Raw genomic sequence first — 25,251 nt, forward strand, 5'->3', positions numbered from 1 at the left:
CTCCTCTCACACTCTCCCCTTCACACACACTCCCTGCTCCTCTCACATTCTCCCCTTTGCACACACTCCCTGCTCCGCTCACACTCTCCCCTTCGCACACCCACTGTCTCACACACTCTGTCTCTCATACACACTCTCACCTATCACTCTCTGTCTCACACACACTCTTCTGTCTCTCACAGACACCTACACACAACCTTCCTGTCTCTCACACACTCTCCCTCACACCCTGTGCACTGTTTTCACACAGCCTCCCCTTCCCTTTCTCCGGTCACACACCTCTCCTCACCTTTACCCTCTCTCCTCCTACACTCCCTCTCTCAATCACACCTCTCCTCTCACACTCTCTCTTTTGTCGCTTGCACGTGTAATGCCCCTGTGCCCCTCGCCGTCACACAGACTCTCCTCTACATTTCTCATAGATTCCCTCACTCCTCTAGAGTGACATGCACCATCTCCCTCCCCCACCTCTTGTAGGTGTCCTCACTCTCTCCTCCCCTCCAACATCTCCCTCTCCTCAGTGTGCACTGTCCCCCTCTTTCCCCGAACAAGCTGGGCTCTCCTTTTTGGAGAAGGATACAGCGCTGACGGTGAGGATTCAGTGAGGCACTTTGAGATCAGTGACACCAAGCCTGCTCCTTCCCACTCCAAATGCTCAAAACTCTTTTCTCAGTCTGCCGTCCGAACGTTCTCAAGCACACTGTCCCCAACGCCCCCGCAGGAATCTGTCTGTCCCTCACTCGCAGCAAGCCATCGCTCCACTCCACATCCTCCCGGATTACTGTGGAAAAGGCTGTCGAATTTCAATGCAATCAATTTCCCTACTGGGTCAACATCCCCTGCAACACGTTAGCTTCAGCGTTGCTTGCCTGTGACTGGTGCCAGGTACTAAAGCAGAGGACGTACTGAATGAGATTGCAGGGAGGGGGAAGAGGGAGAGAGGGAGGGAGGGTGGGTGATCTGAACAGCAACAACATGTGGATCTTCAATGGGATTGAATTCTTTGACCCTTTCACTGCCAGACACAGACTGATCCATGCACTCCTGCTTCTCAGTGTGTGCTTTTGGGACATTGGTGAGTTGGGGGTGGGGGGAAACCAGACCTTATCTTAAACTGCTGTCAGCTTACCTCCCCCCGCCATCCCAACCCCTCACAGCACCATGACAGGGCAATGGCACTGGCTTAGGGGCATTGCTTACAGGAGCAGAGGGGGTGCTGGACAGCACTGGGGCTTTTTATTTTGCCCCACATCCCAGTCTAGGCATGCACTGATTGACAGGATCAGAGGAAGGACAATCAACTTCGAACTGGATCAATGTTTGGAGGAGATAAAGATGTGCACGGCTCAGGGGAAAGCCAAAGGGTGGGGAGGCGGGACAGGGGCTTATGTATGGATTAAGTGAATTGCTCCCTTGAGGAGCTGAATAAGGGATGTTGGCCTCACTGGGCCTCCTCCTGTGTTAAATCAGTGAAGGAAACTTTTTTGCAACCCATCACCGTTTCTATAATCTCCACTGGCAGGTTTGGTAGCTCAGTGGTCAGCATGGTTCGAATCCACCCTTGTGTGGAGTTTGCACATTCTCCCTGTGTCTGTGTGGGTTTCCTCCGGGTGCCCTGGGATGTGCAGGTTAGGGTGGATTGGCCGTGCTAAATTGTCCCGTACTGTCCAGGGTGGATTGGCCGTGCTAAACTGTCCCATAGTGCCCAGGATGTACAGATTATGTGGGTTAGCTATGGGGAATGTGGGGTTACAGGATTAGTGTAGGTCTGGGTGGGATGCTCTTTGGAGGGGCGGTGTGGACCTGACGGGCTGAATGGTCTGCTTCCACACTGTAAGGAATTTGCAGGAAAGGTACAATTGTGAGAGAGAGAGGGGGGGGGGAAGAAGAGTGGTGGGGAGAAGGGTGGGTGGAGAGGGGTGGTCTGGATGTCAGTATATGGACCTCCAATGGGACTGAAAATGCTCACTCTCTCACTGCCAAATGCAGACCTATCTAACCAGAAACACACACGTGTGCTTATTCAATGACAAATCTAAAGTGATTGAAAGAAAAAGCAGCTTCCGAGCAGGTGAGGGAGGGTTTGTCAATCGGTCGATCAGAAAGTGCAGCTTCACCCCTCGAGGAATGAATTATTGTCAGCCTGGCCTTTCATTCAGCCCTCCTTGTCAAACTGAGAGGTCTTGCCTAAGCTGGAAACTGTGGGAGGCCCACAGTCGCATGATATATAGTCCTAGATTCAAATAGTATTAAAATATCGAGGGATAGCACAGGGCAAATACTGCCCAGGTGGACCAGCTACGATCTAGTTGAATGAGGTAGCAGCCTCACTGGGCCAAATGGCCTCTTCCTGCTCTGGTGTTGCTCCTTGGTAACCCTATGTCCCATGAGAGTGGGGCTGTTTAACACAACCCTGCAGACTGGCACCTTTCTTGTCGGAAAGTGTACGGTTTCCACTTGGGTAAGCTATTCGAATACGAGGGGCATCGCAGTCTTTGCTTGTTTACTCTCGCAGCCTCTGATGTGATTAGCACCCCCCTCGATGATTCCTCATTTACCCTCACCCCACCCCCTGACCCCCACCCTCCTCAGTATCCTTAATGTTGACCTGGCAGAGGTTGACAGGGCGGGGGGCAGAGCAGAAATAGCTGGGATATTTAATCACGTCCCCCCCGTCCAGCTGCAAATTCCAGAACAAGCAGCAGGCCCACGTACACCATCATCCTTCCCCCCTCCCCCCGCCCCCCAACAGAAGCAGCAGAGAGAGTGAATGAGGCTTCAAACCATGAACAAAAACATAAGGAGGGTTCCTTTCAAGTCAAAAGCTGCTGCACTGTTCTAACTCTACAAGGTGGGGTGTCAAAGGGCCCTTTGGAGACAAGTCGTATTAGAATGGGGCACTGGGGAGGAAATTGTTCACTCACACAGTGGGAGGGGAGATGCTGTCCCGACAGCAGAGATTCTAGAGGGCTGTCACGCGAGTCTTGGCCCGAATGGCCTCTCTATCTCTCTGGGCAAATGCATTCACTGAATCTGAGCTGCTGAATCAGCTGAGGGATGCTGCCATCTCCTGGGCCACGCTGGTACTGTCGCCCCACTGGAACACAATCCTGAACTTACAACCAAATCAACATTGCTAATCACAGGAACTGGAGTGGGCCATTCAGCCCCTTGAGTCTGTTCTGCCATTCAATAAGATAACAGCTGATTTGTGGCCTGACTCCTTACATCTCCCTTTGGCCCCGAACCCTTAACGTCTTTGTTTAACAAAACTTTATCTCTCTCAGATTTAAAACTAACAACTGAATCCACTGCAGTTCGTGGAAGAGTTCCAAACCTCTCCCACCCTTTGTGCGTAGAACTGCTTGCTAACGTCTCTCCTGAATAGTCTGGCCCTAGTTTTTGGATTTTGTCCCTCGTTCTAGAATCTCCAACTGGTGGAAATAGTTTATCTTTATCCACCCTGTCTTTTCCTGTTAATGTCTTGTAAATTTCAATCAAATCACCTTCTAACCTTCTAAATTAATGGGAAAACAGGCTTAATCTCCCCTCAAGGGACACGATGACCCAGTGGTATTATCGCTGGGCTGGTAGTCGAGAGATCCAGGTAATGTTCTGGGGGCCTGCGTTCGAATCCTGCCACGGCAGATGGTGGGATTTGAATCCAATAAAAATCTGGAACTGAGAGTCTAATGATGACCATGAGTCGGTTGATTGAAAAACCCATCTAATGTCCTTCCTTAGCTGGTCTGGCCTACCTGTGACTCCAGACTCATGTGTTTGGCTCTTAACTGCCCTCTGGGCAATGCCCTCATCCCATCAATTAATTTTTAAAGAAACTGTAATAACCTCTCCTCATAACTTAACCCCCAAAGTCCAGGTCTCATTCTTGTAGATCCATGCTGTACTCCCTCCAAGACCCAAGCTATACTTCCTAAGGTGTGGGGCCCAGATCTGCTCCAAGTGGGGTTGAATCAGGGTTCTGTATGACTGCGACTCAAGGTCTGCATCCAATCATAGAATCCCATTCAGCCCAGTGAGTCCACACTGACCCTCCAATAAGCATCCCACCCACACACACCTCACCCCTGTAACCCTACATTTCCCATGGCTAACCCACCCTAACCTGCATATCTTTGGACTGTGGGAGGAAACCCACGCAGACACGGGGAGAATGTGCACACTCCACACTGACAGTCGTCCGAGGCTGGACTCGAACCCGGGTCCCTGGCGTTGTGAGGCAGCGGTACCAACCAGTGAGCCGCTGTGCCACCCCACAAAGTCTTTATCCAGCATTGGTTAAAGGGAGACAGATAGAATGCATTGTAAATTAAACAAATCAAGTTCAGAGAACATTTCTTCTTTGACACTATTTCCATCCATCAGATGCTTTAGGTAGATCAGCTACAAGGGATAAATGGGCATATAAATCTTTGGATTGAAACAGTTTGACAGCTTGTTTTAAATACAGCCAGGAAAATGACACACTATTTATTATGGTGTTGGGGATATACAGAAAGGCATCTCTAGTTGCTTGCTTTCAAGGATGCCAAGCAGAAGCCAAAACAGTGAGAAGAATCAGAAAGGCTGAGGCTGGAAACATGGTCACAAGAAAATAAGAAACAGGGAGCAGGAGTAGGCCACTTGGCCCATCAAGCCTGTCCCACCATTCAATGTGATCATGGCTGATCTTTTTCATGGACTCAGCTCCACTTAACCACCTGCTCACCGTAATCCTTAATTCCTTTACTGTCCAAAAGTCTATCTTTGCCTTAAAAACTTTCAACAAAGCAGTCTCACTGGACAGGCAATTCTACAGATACTCTATCCTTTGGGCAAAGAATCTGCTCCCCCTTATTTTGAGGCTATGCCCCCTAATGCTAGTTTCACCCACCAGTGGAAACAATCTCCCTCCTTCTATCCCACCTATTGCCTTCACAATTTCGTGTATTTCTATAAGATCCCCCACTCATTCCTCTAAATTCCAATGAGTATAGTCCCAGCCGACTCAATCTCTCCTCATAAGCCAACCCTCTCAATTCCAGAATCAACCTAGCATAGTCAGCGGAGGATTCTGCAAGCAGAATCTGAGGGGAAAGTGTTCCAGTGGTCAGGAATATTCCAGCAAATTAAAATCGCAGAGTGAAAAACAGGATAATACTGCTCCACAGACGCCTCCATCCCAGAACTTGTCCTTGATATTGCAGTTGCGAAGCTGCTTATCAGTTCAACACTGACTCAGAGGAATGTGGAATCAATCCTGTTGCACAGGGAAGGAGTCTGCTCTCCACTGAAGTCAGCAAACCTCAGTCAGGATCACTATCCAGACCCTAACACTAGCTTGAAAATATATATCCCCCGAAAGTGGGCATGATACATTCCAGAGTTGTAAAGCACACAGATATTCACTGAGATAGACATGGTCAATTAGAATTAGAACAAGAGCAAAGAACAATACAGCACAGGAACAGGCCCTTCGGCCCTCTAAGCCTGCGCCGACACATTTTGCCCTTCCATACTAAGACTATCTTCACTTACAGGATCCATATCCCTCTATTCCGTTCCTATTCATGTATTCATCCGGTGTTTCTTGAATGCTGCTATTGTGTCAGCTTCCACCAACTCCTCTGGCAGCACGTTCCAGGCCCTCAACACCCTTTGTGCGAAAAACGTGCCTCGCACATCTCTTTTAAACATCCCCCTCCAAACCTTGCATATTGAACCTGTGTCCCCTAGTAAGTGACCCCTCCACCCTGGAAAAAAGCCTCATACTTTCCACTCTATCCATGACATTCACATAAAATTCACATTCACATCTTATAAACTTCTATCAGGTCATCTCGCCACTTCCTGTGCTCCAGTGTAAACAAACCCAGTCTATCCAACCTTTCTTCGTAGCTAAAATCCCCCATACCATTCTGGTAAACCTCTTCCGACCCTCTCTAAAACATCCACATCCTAATGGTAGTGTGGGGACCAGAACTGTGTGCAATATTGCAAGCGTGTCCTAACTGGAATTCTATAGGTTTTATTGTCACACGTAGTTAAGTACAGGAATAGAGTGAAAAGTGTACAATGTTGCCACACACAGCACCATCTCAGGTACAAAATACCTAGTTACAAACCTTAGGTACTGAAATATATTTGGTACAAAAATAGAGAAATAAGCAAAAAAGTTAAAAGTTCTACTGGAGCACAGATGATGCATGTGGAACTGGAACACAGTATGAACTAACATCTTCATGGAAACAAAGGATGGGAAGCGAATAGACTACTCTCCTGGTTGTAGAATCTGAATCTAAGGGGCTGTAGCTTCAGGAGGAGGTGCCAGTCATTTTGGACAAAGTTAAGAAGTTTATTCCCTTGTTGGGTTGTGAACCTTTGCAGGGCTCAGTCGTTGAGGTTACTCAATGCAATCATTTGTACTGTGTTAAAGCTGGAGGCTGGATCATCGAATTTATTCACCAGACAGACTTTTAATAAAGCAGCCAGGGTTGTGGAGGGAGGACGGAGATAATAAATTGGCATCAAGACCACAACCAGATCAGCTTTACTGAATAACGCGGCAGGTTCGAGGGGGCCAACTGGCCTAAACCTCACCCCTAAACTCCAAGATAGAGGGTCCATAAATTCTTGCATAGACAGAACCTAGGCAGTATAGGGAAAGGGTAGGTGGAGGGCTGCGGTTGTGCAGATCAGAAATCATTGGAGAAACTCAGCAGGCTGAGGGGATACTTGTGAGATGCGTAGATAGGGTTGTCAGTTAGAATCTTTTTCCCAGAACTGAAGTGTCTAAAACAAGGGGGCATGCATTTAAAGTGAGAGGGGGAAAGTTCAAAGAAGATATGAAGGGCAAAGTTTTTTTTTTAAACGCAGAGTGTGGTAGGTATGTGGAACGTGCTGGCGGTGGAGGAATCAGATACAATAGGGACATTTAAGAGACTTTTAGATAAGGACATGAATATGCAAGGAATGGCGGGATACAGACCAAGGGCAGGCAGAAGTGTCATGTTCAGCACAACACTGTGGGCCGAAGGGCTCTTTCCCCTGCTGTACTGTTCTGGCAACATCCGTGGGAAGAAAGCTGAGTTAATGTTTCACGTCCGGTGACTGTCAGGAGTAGATCAGGCCTGATTTTATTAAATGGAACAGCAAATACCAGAGGCTGCATGGACTACTGTAAGTGCTGTGTATTTCATGTTTTCATATCACGAAAGGACTTATTTTCCCAACAGGACACAGGCCTCAGCAACACTGCCCAGCACGTAGCAGTCTCCCTGAGGGACTAAAGGTTGCTAGGTGAAGGAAACGGAGATTAGATGAGCAAGGTTTTAATCTGTCCTCCACACCCCCACCAGAGTGACTTCAGCTGTTGATATACAAGGAAAATTTAAAAGCAACAACGACCCAAAAGGTGGAAATAGACTACAATGGCAAAAATTGATAGAAAAAGCTGCTTTAGCAAACAATTCCAGAGCTGAGCAAATCTAGTCATTCACAATTTTCCAGGATTCTTTGGCTCTAACCATCCAAACCACCACACCTCAATAAAACTGGGAATCAGAAGCACAAACCTACAAAGGAATGCATTCTAGGTCTCGACAAATTTCACATTTCTTTCCTGATATGCTATTAACCACTCAATTAGAATTTGGTTTGTAACTCACCCTGCCTACCTTTATTGTTTACAAGTCATTCACGGCACCACTGGCGAGACCAGCTTTCATTCGCCATCCCTAATTGCCCCTTGAGGTGCCCTTCTTAAACTGCTGTAGATCATGTACTGTATGTAGATCCACAATGCCATGAGTGAGGGAATTCCAAGATTTTGACCCAGCAATACTGAAGAAATGATGATATATTTCCAAGTTAGGATGGTGAGTGGCTTGAAGGGGAATTTCCAGGTGGTGGTGCTTCCATGTAGCTGCAGCCCCTGACCTTCTAGATAGGAGAGTTTGTGGCCCTTGGTGGGTGTTAAGGAGCCTTAGTGAGTTGTGGCAGTGCATCTTGTAGATAGTAGACACTCCTGGTAGTGAGCGTTGGTGGTGGAGGGAGTGGATGTTTGTGGACAGGGGCTGCTTTGTCCTGGAAAGTGGTGAGCTTCTTGAATGCTGTTACAGCTGCTTCAACGAGGCAAGTGGGGAGTATTCCTTCACACTCCTGACCTGTGTCTTGCAGATGGTGGACAGGCTTTGGTGAGTCAGGAAGCGAATTATTTGCTGGATTCCTAGCCTCTGACTACTCTTGAAGCCACTATATTTATAAGGCTTAGTTGAGTCTCTGGTCAATGATGTTGATATTGGGGGATTTGGTGATGGAAATGCCACTGAATGTCATAGGGCAATGAATAGGTTTCTACATTGGAGATGACCAATATCTGGCACTTGACATTTGTCAGTCTTAAGCCTGACCTCATATTTGGACATAAACTGCTTCAGTATCCAGGAGCTGCAAATGGTAAACATTGTGCAACCTTCAGTAAAGATCCCACTTCTGAAACAGACAAATTAAATCTTTTTCTCAATGAGATGTAGCAGACTTGAAACATTACCTATGTTTCGCTCTCCACAGATGCTGCCTGACCTACAGAGTTCCTCCAGAATTATCAGTGTTTGTTTCCGATCTCCAGCTTCCACAGTACTTTGCTTTTGACCCCCCACCCCCCCACTAGCCTTATGGTGGAAAGAAGGTCATTGATGAAGCAAATGGCAATGGTTGGACCTTTTCTATATCGAAGAATTTTGTATATAGTACATAAGTACCTGCTTGGACATGTTATTACCCACCTACAAGACATATGAGACTTTAACCTGGGCCTTCTGGCCCACAAGAGTGCTCAACTCAATCTGTCCAGATAAACCTCCAGGGCAGGCAGAACTTGAATCTAGCCCAGAAAGACAGCCATTAGCACTGCACCACACAGACACACCCACTAACCCCTTGTTAAGTTTCCAGGGTGCAAGTCATTCCCAGGTATCTGTTATTCTATATATAAACCACACAAAAACCCTCGATTAGATTCCAGTCTGTAACTCCCGGGTGTCTGTTATTCTATAGAAAAACCATCCAAAATCCTCGATTAGACTACCCTCGGTTACTCAGCTCTGGCACTTCCAAAATTCAGGAGCTGGAAAAAGTTATAGACTGACAGTGAGACCAGTTTGCAAGTGTGTATGCTGATAGGCTTACTTATATTCTCAGTGAAATCACAAGCAAACAGTGCAAGAAGTTTGGAGTGTCAAGGAACCGAGGTCCATTACTGCAGACCATTCTGCTACTCAGCCGAAAGCAAACAACTATAAAGAACCATCCAATGTCACATTTTAATCGATGGACAAGAAATGGAAATAGAAAAAAAAACAACTTTATTGCAACTGGAATCAACTACAAAAGGAATACAATAAACAAGGCGAAAAAGTAGAGGGCAGCAGTCTGTTGCTTGGTCCAGTGGCAAGGCAGCAGCGTGTGTGTGTGTTGTCAGAATGTTGCTCAGACACTGGGGACTGACCTGAAAGAGAGAGAGGAGGAAGGAGCAAACATTTTAAATAAAAAAAAAGAGGAGAAAGAAAAAACTTCAGTTGAAGCCTGGCAGAGAGGACTGACTACGTGTCTGGCTGCGAAATTCATCAATAGAAACTCATTTGACCAGGGAGCAGCAGCCAGCAATATTAACCAAAATGGCATGCAAATGACGCAGGAACTAGGAACAGAGCAGGTCGTTCATCCTGTCAAGCCTGCAGCACTATTTAATACAATCGAGGCTGATTGAACATCTCCAATGCCTTTTACCCACACTATCCCTCTATGCCATTAATAATCAAAAAATTATCACCCGCTGTTTTAAACATATGTAGTAATTAAGCCACACTTAATCACAGCTTGAGGATGACACAAACTGTTCCACATATCTCACTTTGAACGGTAGACGCTTAAATAGACAAGCTTGACACCATTTCTCCATGCACTGTCCCGCCAACTTTGGGTGAGTTAACAACAAATTTGCCTTTTAACATTTTGGTACAGGGAGGAATGGCGATGGACCAGGTCCCAGAACAACTCCCTGTGATGTTCTGAACTACAGTATTGCTAACGATGCAACACACCTTCAAGCACTGCACTCAGCCATCTTCACTAAGTAAACCTCACCACAGATGACCAAATGATCTCATGGATCCACTAAAATCTCCATGACATTCCACTCGCCGTATCTGAAGGAACAAATTAAACCCAGCTGTTCTGGCCAGTTTGGTTTTGAACTTACCAAATGGCATAGTTTCCCCTTCAAGTCCCATTTCATATTTTGTTACAAATACTGGCACCAGAACATAGCTGCTTTAAACATCATCACATATATCGTTCATTAACACAATGGCATTCGGCAGGTGTGAATTTAAAAACAAAAAGCTGTCATAAGAATTTCAGTACCTTTTAATTTAAGTATCACAGTAAGGATGTCTTGTTGCAGTCATACAGGGCGTTGGTGAGGCCACACCTTGGGTATTATGTGCAGTTTTGGTCTCCTAGGTCTGAGGAGGGACATTCTTGCTATTGAGGGAGTCCAGCGAAGGTTCACCAGACTGATTCCTGGGGTGGCAGGACTGACATATGAGGAAAGACTGGATTGACTGGGCTTGTACTCACTGGAATTTAGAAGAATGAGGGGGGGAATCTCATAGAAACATATAAAATCCTGATGGGACTGGATAGCTAGATGCGGGAATAAGGTTCCTAATGTTGGGGAAGGCCAGAACTAGGGGTCACAATCTAAGAATAAGGGGTAAGCCATTCAGGACTGAGATGAGGAAGAATTTCTTCATTCAGGAGAGTTGTGAACCTGTGGAATTCTCTCCCACAGGAAACTGCTGGGGCCAGTTTGTTAGATATTTTCAAGAGGGAGCTGTACATGACACTTGTTGACTAAAGGGATTAAGGGGTATGGATAGAAAGAGGTAATGGGAGACTGAGATTGCATGATCATTTTGAATGATAGTGCAGGCTCAAAGGGCTGAACAGCCTACTCCTGCATCTGTTTTCTATGTTTCTATAATGGGCATGTCATTTAGTTTACATTAACTGTGGATCAGAGAAACAGTACAGTTCTTGGCCAGAGCTATATCTGGAGAGATCGGGCCATTAAAGCTGGATAACACGGGAGCGATTTGCTGGTGGGTACAGATGTATCACTTGTGGCAGGGACAGTGTGTGGATATAACTGAAGACATTTTTTAAATAAAATGGTACCAATGGCAGTGGGTGAAATAATCTTGATGATAACACCATGTGACATTGCACATACCACTAAGTAACATCACAGCAAGAGTCCTTTACTCTGCAGTCTCCATATTCTCTTCCTCTTCCTCAGCTCCTTCTGTGGCCTCCTCCTCTCCCTCCTTCTTCTCAGGTGGCTTCTCATATGCCTTCTCGGAGGGCGTCACTATCACTCCATCCCAAGTGGACATTTCCACTGCTAGACCTAACAAAGCAAGGGATCACTGCTTCACACAATGGTCTGGTCACACAGAGCAAAACACGAGCACATGTCAAAGCCCAACCTCCAAATACTTGGGAGTCAAAGTTATAATCATTCCTGGAACAGCAAGACAAAAAAAAAAAAAAAAACAAACAAAAGAGACAGTACCTAAACTGTAGCCTCTAGGACTCTAATTAATCCAGTGGAGAATCACACTGTGAAACCATTCCCCTATCCGGAACTAATTCAAATCTTCAGCAGCTTTGTAAGTAATTCTCAAAGATGCTTCCTTCATGTGTACTTGTCATTAATCCGTGCGGTGTCCCAGAAGCTTGATTGATATTGCATGGCACTCTGAGCTGACCTTCCTGCATACCATTCAACAGTTAACACACCTTCATGACATGTTCCTCATCCTCTTAACCTCTGGACTGGATGGTGGAACACAAACTGCTCTCATCTTGCCTCTTTGCTAGTCCCCTATACCGTTGGGGTCTGCCCTGTTGCTGTGTCACTATCCTACCCCCTGACGCTTCCGTTTGTAAGCTCGTGAGAAGGTGTGCGCAAAGGTTTACTCTAAACCTGGGGTCCTCTTAACTTAGCCCCCTACAGCCCGAGAGAATTTGGCAGTATTAACCTGACCACTGGCCTCAACGCTAGTACTCCTGTTCTAGAATTACTAAGCGGAGGCTCGGGACAACAGGTAGACAATCCCTTGTCCCTCACACTCAAGGTCCATTTGGGCAGCCAAGTCACACGCTCTGCCCACAGAGCTCGATCAAATTTGGCCATTTCAGTGAAGTGCTCAATACTGAAAAGCAATGCAGCCAGCACTCCAGGAGAAAAATCTGTGCATCAGTCCCTGAATGCCAAGTTTTATTTTAAAAAAAAATTCAAGCCAAGTAGCTAAAGACTGAGGTCTTAAAACAATGCATTAAATCTGTAGCACTGGTGTCCAAAGAAGGCACATATAAACTCAATGTTTCAGATCTAAATAATACCAAGATATTCGCATGCTTGTGTTACAAATTAGCACATTAGACAAGCACAGATCTACTGAGATTGGCCCTGCCTGCAGTGTGCTGAATATTCACAAGGCAACAGTTTGTTAAAAACAGCCTTACTGCTAACTTCAGTGACGTACTGATAAAGAAAAATAGTTACGTAAAAGAATACTAAAAAGGAACTAACCTCCCACTGCTTTCTGCTTACGTTTGGGATTACAGCGGCTGACATAAGTGATGTTGAAGGTGGTTCAGAAGAGGTTTACCAGATTGACACCTGGAATGAATGGGCTGTCTCATAAAGAAAGATTGGACAGACTGGGTTTGTTTCCACAGCAGCTTAAAACAGTGAGGGGTAACGTAAACGAAATGCATAAGAACCTGAATGGTCTTGACAAGGTGGACACAAAGGTGGTTTCCTTGAGTCTGGAACTTGGGGAGTCCAGTTTCTGAAGAATTTGGGAATATTATTCCAAAATTAGGGATTGTCTTTTATGACAGAGATGAGAATTCTTTTCGCTCAGAAGGTTGAGAGAGACTGGAACACCGCCACAGAAGGCAGTGCAAGTGAGAGCACACTGAATATTTACAAGACAGAGATTTTTGTCTAGTAGAGGAATTAAAGGTTTTGGGTTTAGATGGCCAAGTGGAATTCAGAACCCAATGATCTTACTGAGTGGTGCAGGAGGCTCAAGGGGCCGAATGGCCTACTTCTGCTCTAATTCTTATGTTCATAAATGACCAGACGATGCACGCGTGGGTTTCTCTCCTCCTTCTGTGACGACCCTTGCAGTTTGTGTATAATCAATCACTATCTGGTGCCAAGTGGTCAGCTTCTGAGAGTACTCTACCGATCACGAGGATGTCAGAAACCAGGCCAAGCCCTTCTTCAATTCATGCCCACCCACAGCGGCTGTTGGATATCGGTCAGGGGCATGAAGCCCAGCTGATTTCTCACCTCCCCAGGCTAAAGGCACAAGGCCAGAGGCCAGTTTTCACTCTCCGCCCCCACCACGCAGTGAGATAACAACATGGGGATTCAAAGCTGGCATCTCTTATCATCATTCCAGGAGGAATTCCTTTCGCTTCAAATGTTTCATCATTCCAACTTGTCAAGTATAGGAGGTTTTGTGGAGAAATGGTTTAGATTCCTGGACACCCATATTTGGGAGGATGAGAGAGAAAGGCAGAGGGGATAATGTCAAGTAGCACTTACTGCTGGCGTCTCCTTCTAACCCAAGGATTTTCCTGTACCCTCCGTGAGAAAGGATGCGGACCAGGGTCTGCGCTGTGAAACACACCGTGTCCTAAAAGAGGAAACAAGATTCAGTGCACTCGGGTCGGTCACAAGGGAAACAGAAGACAAAACAACCCAAGTTCTGTGGAAAGCCAAAGTGCCTCCTTGAAGTTTGGTCACCCTTGCTGCCTACACAGCAAGGTCCCACAAATGACAAGGGGATAAACGAACAGACTGAAGTTGTATCTGAAAGGAGGCACCTCAGGACAGTGCGGGTGTTCTCTCACCACTGTTCCCCCATGTCAACTTCCATCATGTACTCAAGTTCCTGCAGTGGGGCTGGAACCAATTAGATTTCAGTTCAGAGGAGGAACTGCTATTGAAACACCGGCACATTCAAATTCATTACTCAAATATTAACTGGCAGCTATGTAGAAACTGAGCCCATCAGGAGTAGAAGAACCCGGGTTCCTCTCAAGAATACGATGAGAGTGAGCTGGGGAGGAGGCCTCCACAAGCCTGTACAGGTGGCCATAGGAGCTTCAGTATCCATTTACACTAATTCTCTAAAGTGGCAGGGTGAGTTAATAAGGTGATTAAGACAGCATTCATCATGGGCACAGAACATAAGTGCAAAGAATTCATTTCGGAAGAAGTTTATAAACTACAGGTTCAGCGTCAGCAGGAGTATTGTGGTGCCCAGATTGTCCACATCAAAAGGAAAACGTAATGGCCTTTAACAAGGGACAGGGGTGGTTTACCAGGACATGACCAGAAATGGGGAGGGGAGATTAGAAAAGTTAGGGGTCTACTCTTCTCAGAGCAGAAGTCACTCAAACAATGCTTTGGAAGTTGGTAAGTGGTTTCGGTACAGTCCACATAAGGAATAAAATAGAACTTCTCTCTCAATTAGGTTAACAACCAGAGACCACAGATTTAAAATCATTGGCAAAGATCTAAAGAAGAGGTGAGCAGAAACGTTTTCACTGAAGAGTTGCTGGGATCTGGAATGCTCAGTCTGGAAAAGGATGAATTCCACAGGTAATTTTATGGGAGGGACCTGAATAGGGGTTTGATGATGAGCAACTTGCAGCGATTTGTGTCAGGCACGGGGGACTAAGCAAGACTGCTCTTTCAAAGAACCAGCATCAACATGATGGGCCAAAGGGCTTCTTTCTGTTCTACAAAGTTTATAATGGAGCCGGAAGAGAGGAGATTTCTTCCACACACTTATATAGTGGTCTGAAACAGTTAGAAGGCACAAATGCACTGAGCTTAATAACTTTAGCTATTTTTGAAGGATGCAAGATATTGTGTCATACTGTGAGAGACAGATCCCTCCACGAAACCAAAGGCATCTAATTCTCAGCAGCTTTTTACACCTTTCTTGCCAGTTATCCACTCTTTGGAAGGTACTAAGGCCTTGCTGGGACATGGTACTCCAGATGATGTACACTGAAAGGATTCATTTTCTGACAATTGAGATTCAGCAAACATCCCAGTTACATGGAACAATGGCTCAGCAGTGAACTACCAGGCTCAGGGTCATTTTGAAATTCATCTGGCCCACAACCTTAGAAAAGCATGGTAAGTCAGTAACCTCAGGTTGAAGGAAGATCCTTACCTGCTGCTCAAGAGTCATCACTGTATGCACTCGAAAATTTCCACTTTCGCAAGGGTCTGTAATTCCCACTGATCCTGGCAGGAACAATCCTGCTGCAAGGAGCTGTAGGCAGCGCCTGTAAAAGAAAACAAACAATCAAGCAAATATTTGTTCTGATTTCACTCCCAACCCCCCAAAACAGAGATGATCATGTCTCAAGCAGATGTGTCTTACAAATCCATGACAGTAAGACACATGTAGAGACTGCTCTGGAGCTCTTATTCCACTTCCAAATTATCCATCCCTACCCCAAACAGACACACACAACGTGACTCTTTCATTTTCTCTCATCATCATCTTGATGGAATAAAATATGTGGAAAAGAGCATCATCCAACCCATGGATGTACGCTCAACAGGGATCATCCCCATTTCCCTTCCCAGCACATACCTGAAGCCAACATTGAGTGCCAACGGCTGTCTGGATGGGTTGTTCATTACAGCGGAGTGGCCCTGCAGGATAATTCAAGGGAAGAGTCAGCTCCAGATGAAAACACTCTGGTCACTTTATACGTTTCTTGTAACAAGTTCTTTGTCATCTCGCCTTCAGCCAGCCACTGCTTCCTCTCAAGGCCCAAGGAAGTCACAACACGGCTCTCTCCACTCCTACAGGAAAGCACTCAGCAGACAAGAGTTGGATAGGTCAAGTAAAAGGCTTCCACTTGTTCCACTTATTTACACCCTTCGAATATTTCTGTGTTTTAGGAATTGTGAACTGGTTTTACAGAACATAGAACATAGAACATTACAGCGCATTACAGGCCCTTCGGCCCTCGATGTTGCGCCGACCTGTGAAACCAATCTGAAGCCCATCTAACCTAAACTATTCCATTATCATCCATATGTTTATCCAATGACCATTTAAGTGCCCTTAAAGTGGGCGAGTCTACTATTTTTGCAGGCAGGGCATTCCACGCCCTTACTACTCTCTGAGTAAAGAACCTACCTCTGACATCTGTCCTATATCTATCACCCCTCAATTTAAAGCTATGTCCCCTCGTGCTAGCCATCACCATCCGAGGAAAAAGGCTCCCACTGTCCACCCTATCTAATCCTCTGATCATCTTGTATGTCTCTATCAAGTCACCTCTTAACCTTCTTCTCTCTAACGAAAACAGCCTCAAGACCCTCAGCCTTTCCTCATAAGACCTTCCCTCCATACCAGGCAACATCCTGGTAAATCTCCTCTGCACCCTTTCCAATGCTTCCACATCCTTCCTATAATGCGGTGACGAGAACTGTACGCAATACTCCAAGTGCGGCCGCACCAGAGTTTTGTACAGCTGCAACATGACCTCATGGCTCCGAAACTCAATCCCTCTACCAATAAAACCTAACATACTGTACGCCTTCTTAACAACCCGATCAACCTGGGTGGCAACTTTCAGTGATCTATGCACATGGACACCGAGATCTTTCTGCTCATCCACACTACCAAGAATCTTACCATTAGCCCAGTACTCTGTATTCTTGTTACTCCTTCCAAAGTGAATCACCTCACACTTTTCCGCATTAAACTCCATTTGCCACCTCTCAGCCCAGCTCTGCAGCTTATCTATGTCCCTCTGTAACCTGCAACATCCTTCCGCACTATCCACAACTCCACCGACTTTGGTGTCATCCGCAAATTTACTAACCCATCCTTCTACGCCCTCATCCAGGTCATTTATAAAAATGACAAACAGCAGTGGCCCCAAAACAGATCCTTGAGGTACACCACTAGTAACTGAACTCCAGGATGAACATTTCCCATCAACCACCACCCTCTGTCTTCTTACAGCTAGCCAATTTCTGATCCAAACCGCTAAATCACCCTCAATCCCATGCCTCCGTATTTTCTGCAATGAAAGTGACAGAGATTCAAAGTCGTCACCAAGAGAATTTAGGGGAAACAAAAAGTACCTTCCCTAGGGGTTATTTAACATAAATGGTGATTAAAACAAGAGCTTAGAACAATTACGTGAAGAACTATTTGAAAAGGACGATTGCAAATGGAAGAATTAAAACAGGGAGGTCCAGTTGAGTGATGAATAAAGGGCAGTTTGCTGAATTTCCTGGATTTTACAAATCCCCTGCAAGACCCAGTACCAGGGAAGGAACTTACTGTCTCAAATCGATCAGAGTCCCTGCTCCTGAGAATTATCTAAATGAATCTGTCTGACTGTGCATGCAGAGGTTGGTGTTGGGAGTGGATAAAAGTGGAGTTTATTTGGGACAAGTTACTGGAAATGGATGGCCACATGATGCTCCTCCTCGATGCAGCATATCCAGCAGGGATGGGAAGGGGTAAAGCCACCTTGCATGTCATTCCTTGGTCTGTAAATCTTCAAACAAAACTGCCTCTGCTGCCTAAAACACTATGCATGCCAGAAATCTGAATGATTCTGCAGTCACATCAGAGTCGCAATGTGAACTTGGATGATCTCTCTGCAGGAGCTGGCAGACCTGCTGAGCTTCTACAGCATTGTGCTTTTGTATCTGCTTCTCCTCCCATTCAGAAATCAAATCACCTTTCCCCCCCCCACCCACTCTCTTCCACACGCCACAGAACTACACTTCTACAGCCCACAAGAAAACAAAACAAAACCGCTTGTGTCCAGGAAGCATTGTGAAATGGCGAAGAAAGAAAAAGGCATTATTTCTCCCCTGCGCTGACAGGGTTTCTTTTATAAAAAGCAGACAGCCAGCAGTTAAATGGGTGTCACCAAGGGAGGCAGGTACAATAGAGTAGATGAACAGAGATTTCACATAAGCTCAATCATGTTATTTCGTGACTACATATTTAAAAAGTGTCTTTTCTTTTTCACCCACTGTTCTAAACCTACCCTTCCTTCCAGAGGAACAATGGATTACTGCCTATTTTGTTATTTATCTGAGGGTGTGTACAGTGAAGTGTTGACAGGCCACGCATCAAGCCAGGCCTTATCCTGAACCAGTACACACATATTGCCAGCAGGCAGCTAAATAGCAATCAGGAAAAGGAGTGCTCTCTACTTTCCAGCCTTCCTCACCCAACAGGCATCAAGTCCAACTGTAACCTGATACCAGCCGCAGTCAGCTGACTCAGCATATAACAGATCTGGGCTTATACTGTAGCCAGCTCAGTGCCTCATTGGATTAACCTGTCAGAGGCTCTTAAGAGTTGGACAAATGTGTGACCAGGGTTGCTGTCACCATACACATACCAGAAGATCAATGATCCAGGGTGTCAAAGGCTCGAATCCAGGGAAGCGACATCTCAAATCCTTCAGGAGCCGTATCAGTACTTTAACTCTGAGGAAAGGTGAAAGCAGTTAGTCCAGCCACCCTTTTGTCTTTGTGAACATTGAGTTTGTGAGCATAGCATGGATCTTCAGGACCCCATAGCCTGAAGTCAAACATCCCATTAATACACTTCAAACAATAAGAATCTCAATCTCCAGTTTAGGATTTATTAATCAATGATGGAACTGTGCTAGGAAAAGCCTGTCCCAATGCTCCAGGACATTGAAAAACAACAACAACAAAGATAAGCAAAACAATTGGAGTTTAGTTGCATAGGATATGTTAGCCAAGCCCAGAAATAATATCCAAACCTTGGCCTGTAGTTTAATGGATTATTCAATGTACAATCAAATGCAGAAAATCTTTGTAACTGAATGCAAATGTTCTTCGCTTAAAAAGAAAATAAGTGTTTTTCTAAATCTGAATTTGAATTCCATCTTCACTGATAATTGGTCTCTGCTGATGTTTAGACTTAAGTGTAAGCCCTTGAATTTAACATTTCAGCACTCCCAATAACACTGACCGCTAACAGGATTGCTGTTTCGTTTAATATGAGAGACCAGCCACTACTGATGATGTTTACCAAACATACAGGCTGCCGAGGGTGAGCACGGAGTTGCAACAGAGAACCATCACAACATGGATCGTTCAGTTTCTGTTTCCTGCATTCCTCTAAGAGCAATGCTAGCAGACACTGCTCCACATTCTAAACCACCCTCCCGGTTCTGGGCTGCATACATGTATGCAAACCAGCAACCGGAGAGTTAAACAGACAACTGTGGGAATAAGAAAAGCCGGCAAAACAGCAATGGATATTCAGGCACAAAACTGAAAGGAGGACTTAAATTGAATTCTGTGCAATCCCTGTCTTGGGAGTGGTTGATGCAGAGTGTTGAGAGACACTTCCTTTTCAAAAGAAGCAGCTTTATTTTCAGTTAAAAAGAGAGGATGCTTTACTCTTTAGCTAACCCTGCACTGTCCCTGTCCTGCAGAAACAGACCCTGGGACAGTATCGAGGTAACTTTTCTTTTTAGTTTTAAAGAGTAAAGGCATTTTTACTTTCAGGTTAAAAAAAATAGAGATAGCTTTAGCTACAGTTTACTTTCTGTTTAAAAGAAGAGTAGAGAGTGCATTACTCAGTATTTAACCCCGGGCTGTCCCTTTCTTGGGAGTGTTTGATTTTTTTTTGGGTTGGGGGGGCAGTGGTGGTCAGCATCAAGGGAGCTTCACATTCAGTTTAATTTCAATTTTAAGAAGTCAAGGGTGCTTTATTCTGTACCTAGCCCTATCCTGGGTGCATTTGATGGGGGACAGCGTAGAGGGAGCTTTATTCTGTACCTAACCCAATGCTGCCCCTGACCTGGGTGGGTTTGATGGGGGACAGGCACACAGTAATGAAAGAAACTTGAATCTATCTCTACCATGATGTAGAAGAGTTTGGTGGGCCAGTGTAGGGAAGTTTAATTTAGCCAGTGTTTACCGCTCTTGGGAACACTTAACATAGATATTAGGTACATGAAATGGAGTAGGCTCTATGTTACACTTTTGAAATTTTTCTCCTTAAATGGCCAGAACATTCAAAAGGAGGAAATAAAATTGGATGCAACGTTTGGACAAAACCAAGTATGACTCTTTATTCCACTGGGTTATGCAAACTCAGTCATTATCACCTTTGCAGTTTAAATACTAGGGGTGTAGAATAATGAAGTCATTTGACACAACTTTCAGAGAACAGGCTTTCCTAGGAGTGGAATCAGACACTGACTTACGTGGACTGTGAGGAGTTCTCCTCAAACCAACGGGCATGACGAATTGCTGCCAGAGCACTCTGCAGGACTTTGATGTCCACTAGAAAGTAAAGCCACGTTACAAGATTAGCAGCAGAAAGAGAGAGAGAGAGAGAAACACCACATATTTTAACAGTGGAGACAATTGGATTCTTTCAATTTTTAATAAAACGAAACAAGCTTTAAACAGGAATATCTATTTTAAAAAATTCCTGCAGTGTTTCCGTCTACAATATGTTAATATCAAGATGGAGAATCAGATTATATGATGAGACATTGCATACTGCCTGGATTAAACACATTGACAAATATTAGTAATGTTTGTTCCCAATTAAACGTGAACCCTGTCAGTATTTGAAGACGGGAGGGAAATTGGGATTAATGTAGCAAGTACTAGGTTGAACAACCTACACCAGTTAGCCCCAGTGGATCGATCAATTCTATTCCGTTCTGTATTACAGTGTAACGCATTGAAAACTTTCACCCACGAGCCTGACAATTTTAATAAAATGAGACAGACTTTAAAAGTGATTATTCAATTTAAGAAGCTCCCATGGTGTTTCAGCACCAGGGCAAAGAGATCGGTGGGTTCCAAGTTTCATTCTGAACTGTGGGGCACAGTGATACAACAATCTTGGGCTGGGAAGTGTGAGAATTAGTCGTGGTGGCTGCTTGATGGTTATCTGCTGACTCCCTGCTGGAGTGTACATGCAAACAATGGACAATAACAGGATTAGAATCTACCTCCCACAGCTTCATGCCACTAACTACATTCACTGGTTGGAAAACAGTTACCCAAAATCCACAGGTACCAATGTGAATTCCATTCGATTTACACGTCCTGACTGTCACAGATGAGGAGCGGGTCACTATCTAGGACAATTTGGTGGTGTGTGTGTGTGAGCACGTGTGTAAGTGTACTCATTGGTCAAGGAGGGGAACACTGCACCAAGCTCCAGGTCTGGAACCTGCCGGGATTTCCAATGGAATGGATTGCATGCCGAGATATTTAGAACTGAAAAGTTACAGAAAACATGGCTCAGCAGTCCAAGTGTCAGTGCCATTTGATGGACTGCACTCCAGAGCCTAAGTTCTGAGCATTACAAATGGGTGCTATTGATGTCACACTCAGAAGCCTGTGGTCCAGCAGCAGAGACTGAAGTGGAAAAATCCAGAATGAATATTCATTCCTGAGGGAATACTGTATCGTTGAAGGTACTGGCTTGCAATGAGACACTAAACTAAGGGTCTGTACGGTTTCAGTAAAGCGGTTTTCAGTGTGTGGTTATTTCAAAGCAGAGCAGAGCAGAGAACCTCTCCACGATGTTCCAGTCAGTCCTACATATCAGTTCTACACACAGGAGTAGACAGCATTGGGTTTATCTTCTCTGGACTATTAGGCCACGCTCACCCTAAGTTGGCAGCTACATTGCTTCAGGGTTTGTTGTACGTTTTGGGAAAGAAGCAGTGTTGGACAGGTTAAACAATGTGAAGTTTTCAGAATGTTTATATGCAGTAAGAATACTTACAATGAAGCTCTGGGTCAAGCTTACGTAGGTTGGGTGGGACTGTGGTGATGAGGATTTTGACAGTGGCGTCAGGTGAGCTGATCTCAAAACCAGTCTCATTGGTGATCATAGTGAGAACTGGATGCAAGAAGAGAACAGTTAGTTTTGATGTAGTCAAACACCAAACCATTTTTAACACCTGACTGAAACATGGTTTCCCTGAGAAGGCAATCGTCTGGCTGTACAGCTTGATGATATCACACAGCTCAAATAAAACCAAGCAGCAATTCAACACCACCGCTCCATAAATTTCCTCCTTTGGATCCTGAAAAGGGATACTTTTCTGGGATACGGAGGCAGAGGTGCCGAGACCTCTCCTATCCTATCAGGGACAAAGCGCTGGGGAATACTGGTCACGTGTAGAGATATTGACCCAATGCCAGCCTGCTTCAGGAAAAGTCACTAACCACTGATTAGGAGTTGGGCTCTGGTCAAATCTACTTCTTCCCAGCTGACAGCAGAGATTTCTTTTTGAAAGGGTATTCTTTCATGGGACATGGATGTCACTGACAAGGCCAACATCTGTTGCCCATGATGAACTGCTCTTGGCCAGAGTTGGCGGCTGGGCCAGACAGCAGTTAATAGTCAACACATTGCTGTGGGCCCGGAATTACACATAGGGCTGACCAGACAAAGATGGCAGATTTCCCTCCCTAAAGGTAGAGAGCCAGATGCGTTTTTAATGACAGTCCACGATAGTTTCGTGGTCACTATCGCTGGGATTATCTTTTTATTCTAGATTTAGTAACTGAATTTCAAATTTATTAGCTGTCATAATGAGATTGCCCTTACACATGAACCTGGGCCTCTGGCTTCAAGTCCAATGGTTTCTGACTCCCCTTTGTACGTCTATTGGTGCCTTTATATGGGTCTTGGGCAGAATTCCATCACAAATACCTATTCATAGGGTCAACACAGCAGAAACAGACCCTTTGGTCCAACTTGTCCATGCCGACCAGATATGCTAAATTAATCTAGTTCCATTTGCCAGCGTTTGGCCCATATCCCTCGAAAACCTTCCTATTCATGTACCCATCCAGATGCCTTTTAAAATGTTGTAACTGTACCAGACTCCACCACCTCCTCTGGCAGCTCATCCATACACGCACCACCTTCTGCGTGAAAATGTTGCCCCTCAGGTCCCTTTTAAATCTTTCCCCTCTCACCTTTAAACCTATGCCCTCTAGTTTCAGACCCCTCTACCCTGGGGAAAAGACCTTGGTTATTCACCCTATCCATGCCCCTCATGATTTTATAAACCTCTATAAGGTCACCCCTCAGCTTCCAATGCTCCAGGAAAATAGTCCCAGTCTATTCAGCCTCTTCCTAAAGCTTAAACCCTCCAACCCTGGCAACGTCTTTGTAAATCTTTTCTGAACCCTTTCAAGTTTAACAACACCCGTCCTATAGCAGGGAGACCAGAACTGAACGCAGTATTCCAAAAGTGGCCTAACCAATGTCCTGCACAGCTGCAACATGACCTCCAAACGCCTATACTCAACACACTTATGAACAAAGGCAAGTGTACCAAATGCCTTCTTCACTATCCTGTCTACCTGTGACTCTAGTTTCAAGGAACTATGAACTTGTACTCCAAGGTCATTTTGTTCAGCAACACTCCCCAAGACCAGGTTGTTAAATTCTACTCCAAATAGCAGGAAAGGTTTCTATCATTCACTTCTCCATCGAGTTCCTGACCTCTCAAATGCTGAGTGACAAGAGATCAGACAAGATAAAGGAGAAATTACTGCAAACTTGTACTATATCAGTTAGCACCAAGAAAGCATTACCCACAGCAACCATGCTCACAGCAAGTTTGATAATTCACACTCTCTCTCTCAAACCCCCACCTTCATCCAGAACGAGTACAGTTTGACGTCAGGACTGTGCTCATTACAAACTTAATTGCGACTGGTCAAACCTCATTCCTTGTCGCAGTAAAGACTCTTGCACACATCTGAATTCAAAGAACTATTTCTCACTGGACTTTTAACAGTCAGCTCCCCTCCCATTGGAGGAGAGTTGGCTTGCCTGAAGGCATTTTAACAAATTTAATCTACAATATGTCACAAATAATGTAACGGACATGACAGTGTTAGTTACTAGAATTCTCAGCCATGTCCATTATGGTTCTAGATACGAGCTCTACAAACTGCAGGTCCAATAGTTACATCTACAGCACACTGTGGTTTTTCCATCTTGACTTTCTAGGGACAAGACAACAGGCGATCCACGAGTGATTTAGTCACAACACTTAGGATCCTTCGTGCCAGATAAAACCAAATCACAACGTGAAAATACCAGAAGGAAAAGCTATAAATGACAGAATGAGTACTAAAGAGACAAGATTAGCAAGCACTTACTCTCAGATGGTTCCTGGGCCCGGAGGGTTTCTGCCACTTTGTTACCGAGAGCAGCAACAGCTTCCACTGAGGGCAAGGAAAAATTTAACAAAAAACATAATTACATTTGATCTGAGAGCAATTACGGACAGTTGGTTACAAGCTGAACAATGGCATGTACAGACAAAAAGTGAAAAATAAAACACAGCTCACTGCAGATCCTTCTTCAGAACAGCTAAAGAACAATGGCTTCTTTGCTCAGAATTTGGAGAACTTACTGGGCGTTTCCAGGACTTTGCATCTTGAGTGTCTAGTTTTTGACGAACGATTGTGGTATTGGAGGAAGCAAGGGATGGCCCAAGATTGAGCACCAAGTGTGAATGAGTGAGCCACTTGGAGGATTAGAGAAGCTCACATTACAACAGTCAGAAGTCACACAACACCAGGTTATAGTCCAACAGACATATTTGAAATCACAAGCTTTTGGAGCATTGCTCCTTCATCAGGTCACGTCTGAAAACTTGTGATTTCAAATAAACCGGTTGAACTATAACCTGATGTTGTGTGACTTCTGACTTTGCCATTCCAGTCCGACACCGACACCTCCACATCAGGTTACAGTATTGGAAGGAAAGGGTTGGAGAATTTACAAGGTGCATGGGATGACGTGTGAGATATAGACATAGTAAGTACAGATTTCTTCAGTGTATTCAGAATAGAACCAGAGAAGATAGCGTGTAATTTTGGTCTTCCCGCTGTACAAAGATGTTGCGAAACTTGAAACGGTTCACAAAAGATTTGCATTGATGTTGCCAGGGTTGGAAGGTTCAAACTATAAGGAGAGGCTGGGACTATTTTCCCTGCAACAGCAGAGGATCAGGGGTGACTTTATAGAGGTCTATAAAATGAGGGGCATG

At 45.0% G+C, this 25,251-nt stretch overlaps 1 protein-coding gene across 2 annotated transcripts in view; it reads right to left on the reverse strand.

Annotated features, from left to right (window-relative positions):
• Nucleotides 1–9,344: 9,344 nt before the first annotated feature.
• ilf2 (interleukin enhancer binding factor 2) overlaps nucleotides 9,345–25,251 on the reverse strand; it is a 28,971-nt gene continuing 13,064 nt past the window's right edge. For both annotated transcript variants that reach the window (XM_048620453.1, XM_020524216.2), the window contains 9 exons: nucleotides 24,356–24,421; nucleotides 21,954–22,070; nucleotides 20,407–20,485; nucleotides 18,559–18,646; nucleotides 15,765–15,826; nucleotides 15,336–15,450; nucleotides 13,691–13,781; nucleotides 11,297–11,473; nucleotides 9,345–9,508 (listed from right to left, as the gene is read on the reverse strand). In XM_048620453.1, the coding sequence (XP_048476410.1) occupies nucleotides 11,325–11,473; nucleotides 13,691–13,781; nucleotides 15,336–15,450; nucleotides 15,765–15,826; nucleotides 18,559–18,646; nucleotides 20,407–20,485; nucleotides 21,954–22,070; nucleotides 24,356–24,421 (767 nt within the window). In that variant the 3' untranslated portion in view covers nucleotides 9,345–9,508; nucleotides 11,297–11,324. The remainder of the gene's footprint in view (nucleotides 9,509–11,296; nucleotides 11,474–13,690; nucleotides 13,782–15,335; nucleotides 15,451–15,764; nucleotides 15,827–18,558; nucleotides 18,647–20,406; nucleotides 20,486–21,953; nucleotides 22,071–24,355; nucleotides 24,422–25,251) is intronic.

Source organism: Rhincodon typus, chromosome 46 (assembly GCF_021869965.1).
Source record: "Rhincodon typus isolate 14 chromosome 46, sRhiTyp1.1, whole genome shotgun sequence".
NCBI lineage: Eukaryota > Metazoa > Chordata > Chondrichthyes > Orectolobiformes > Rhincodontidae > Rhincodon > Rhincodon typus.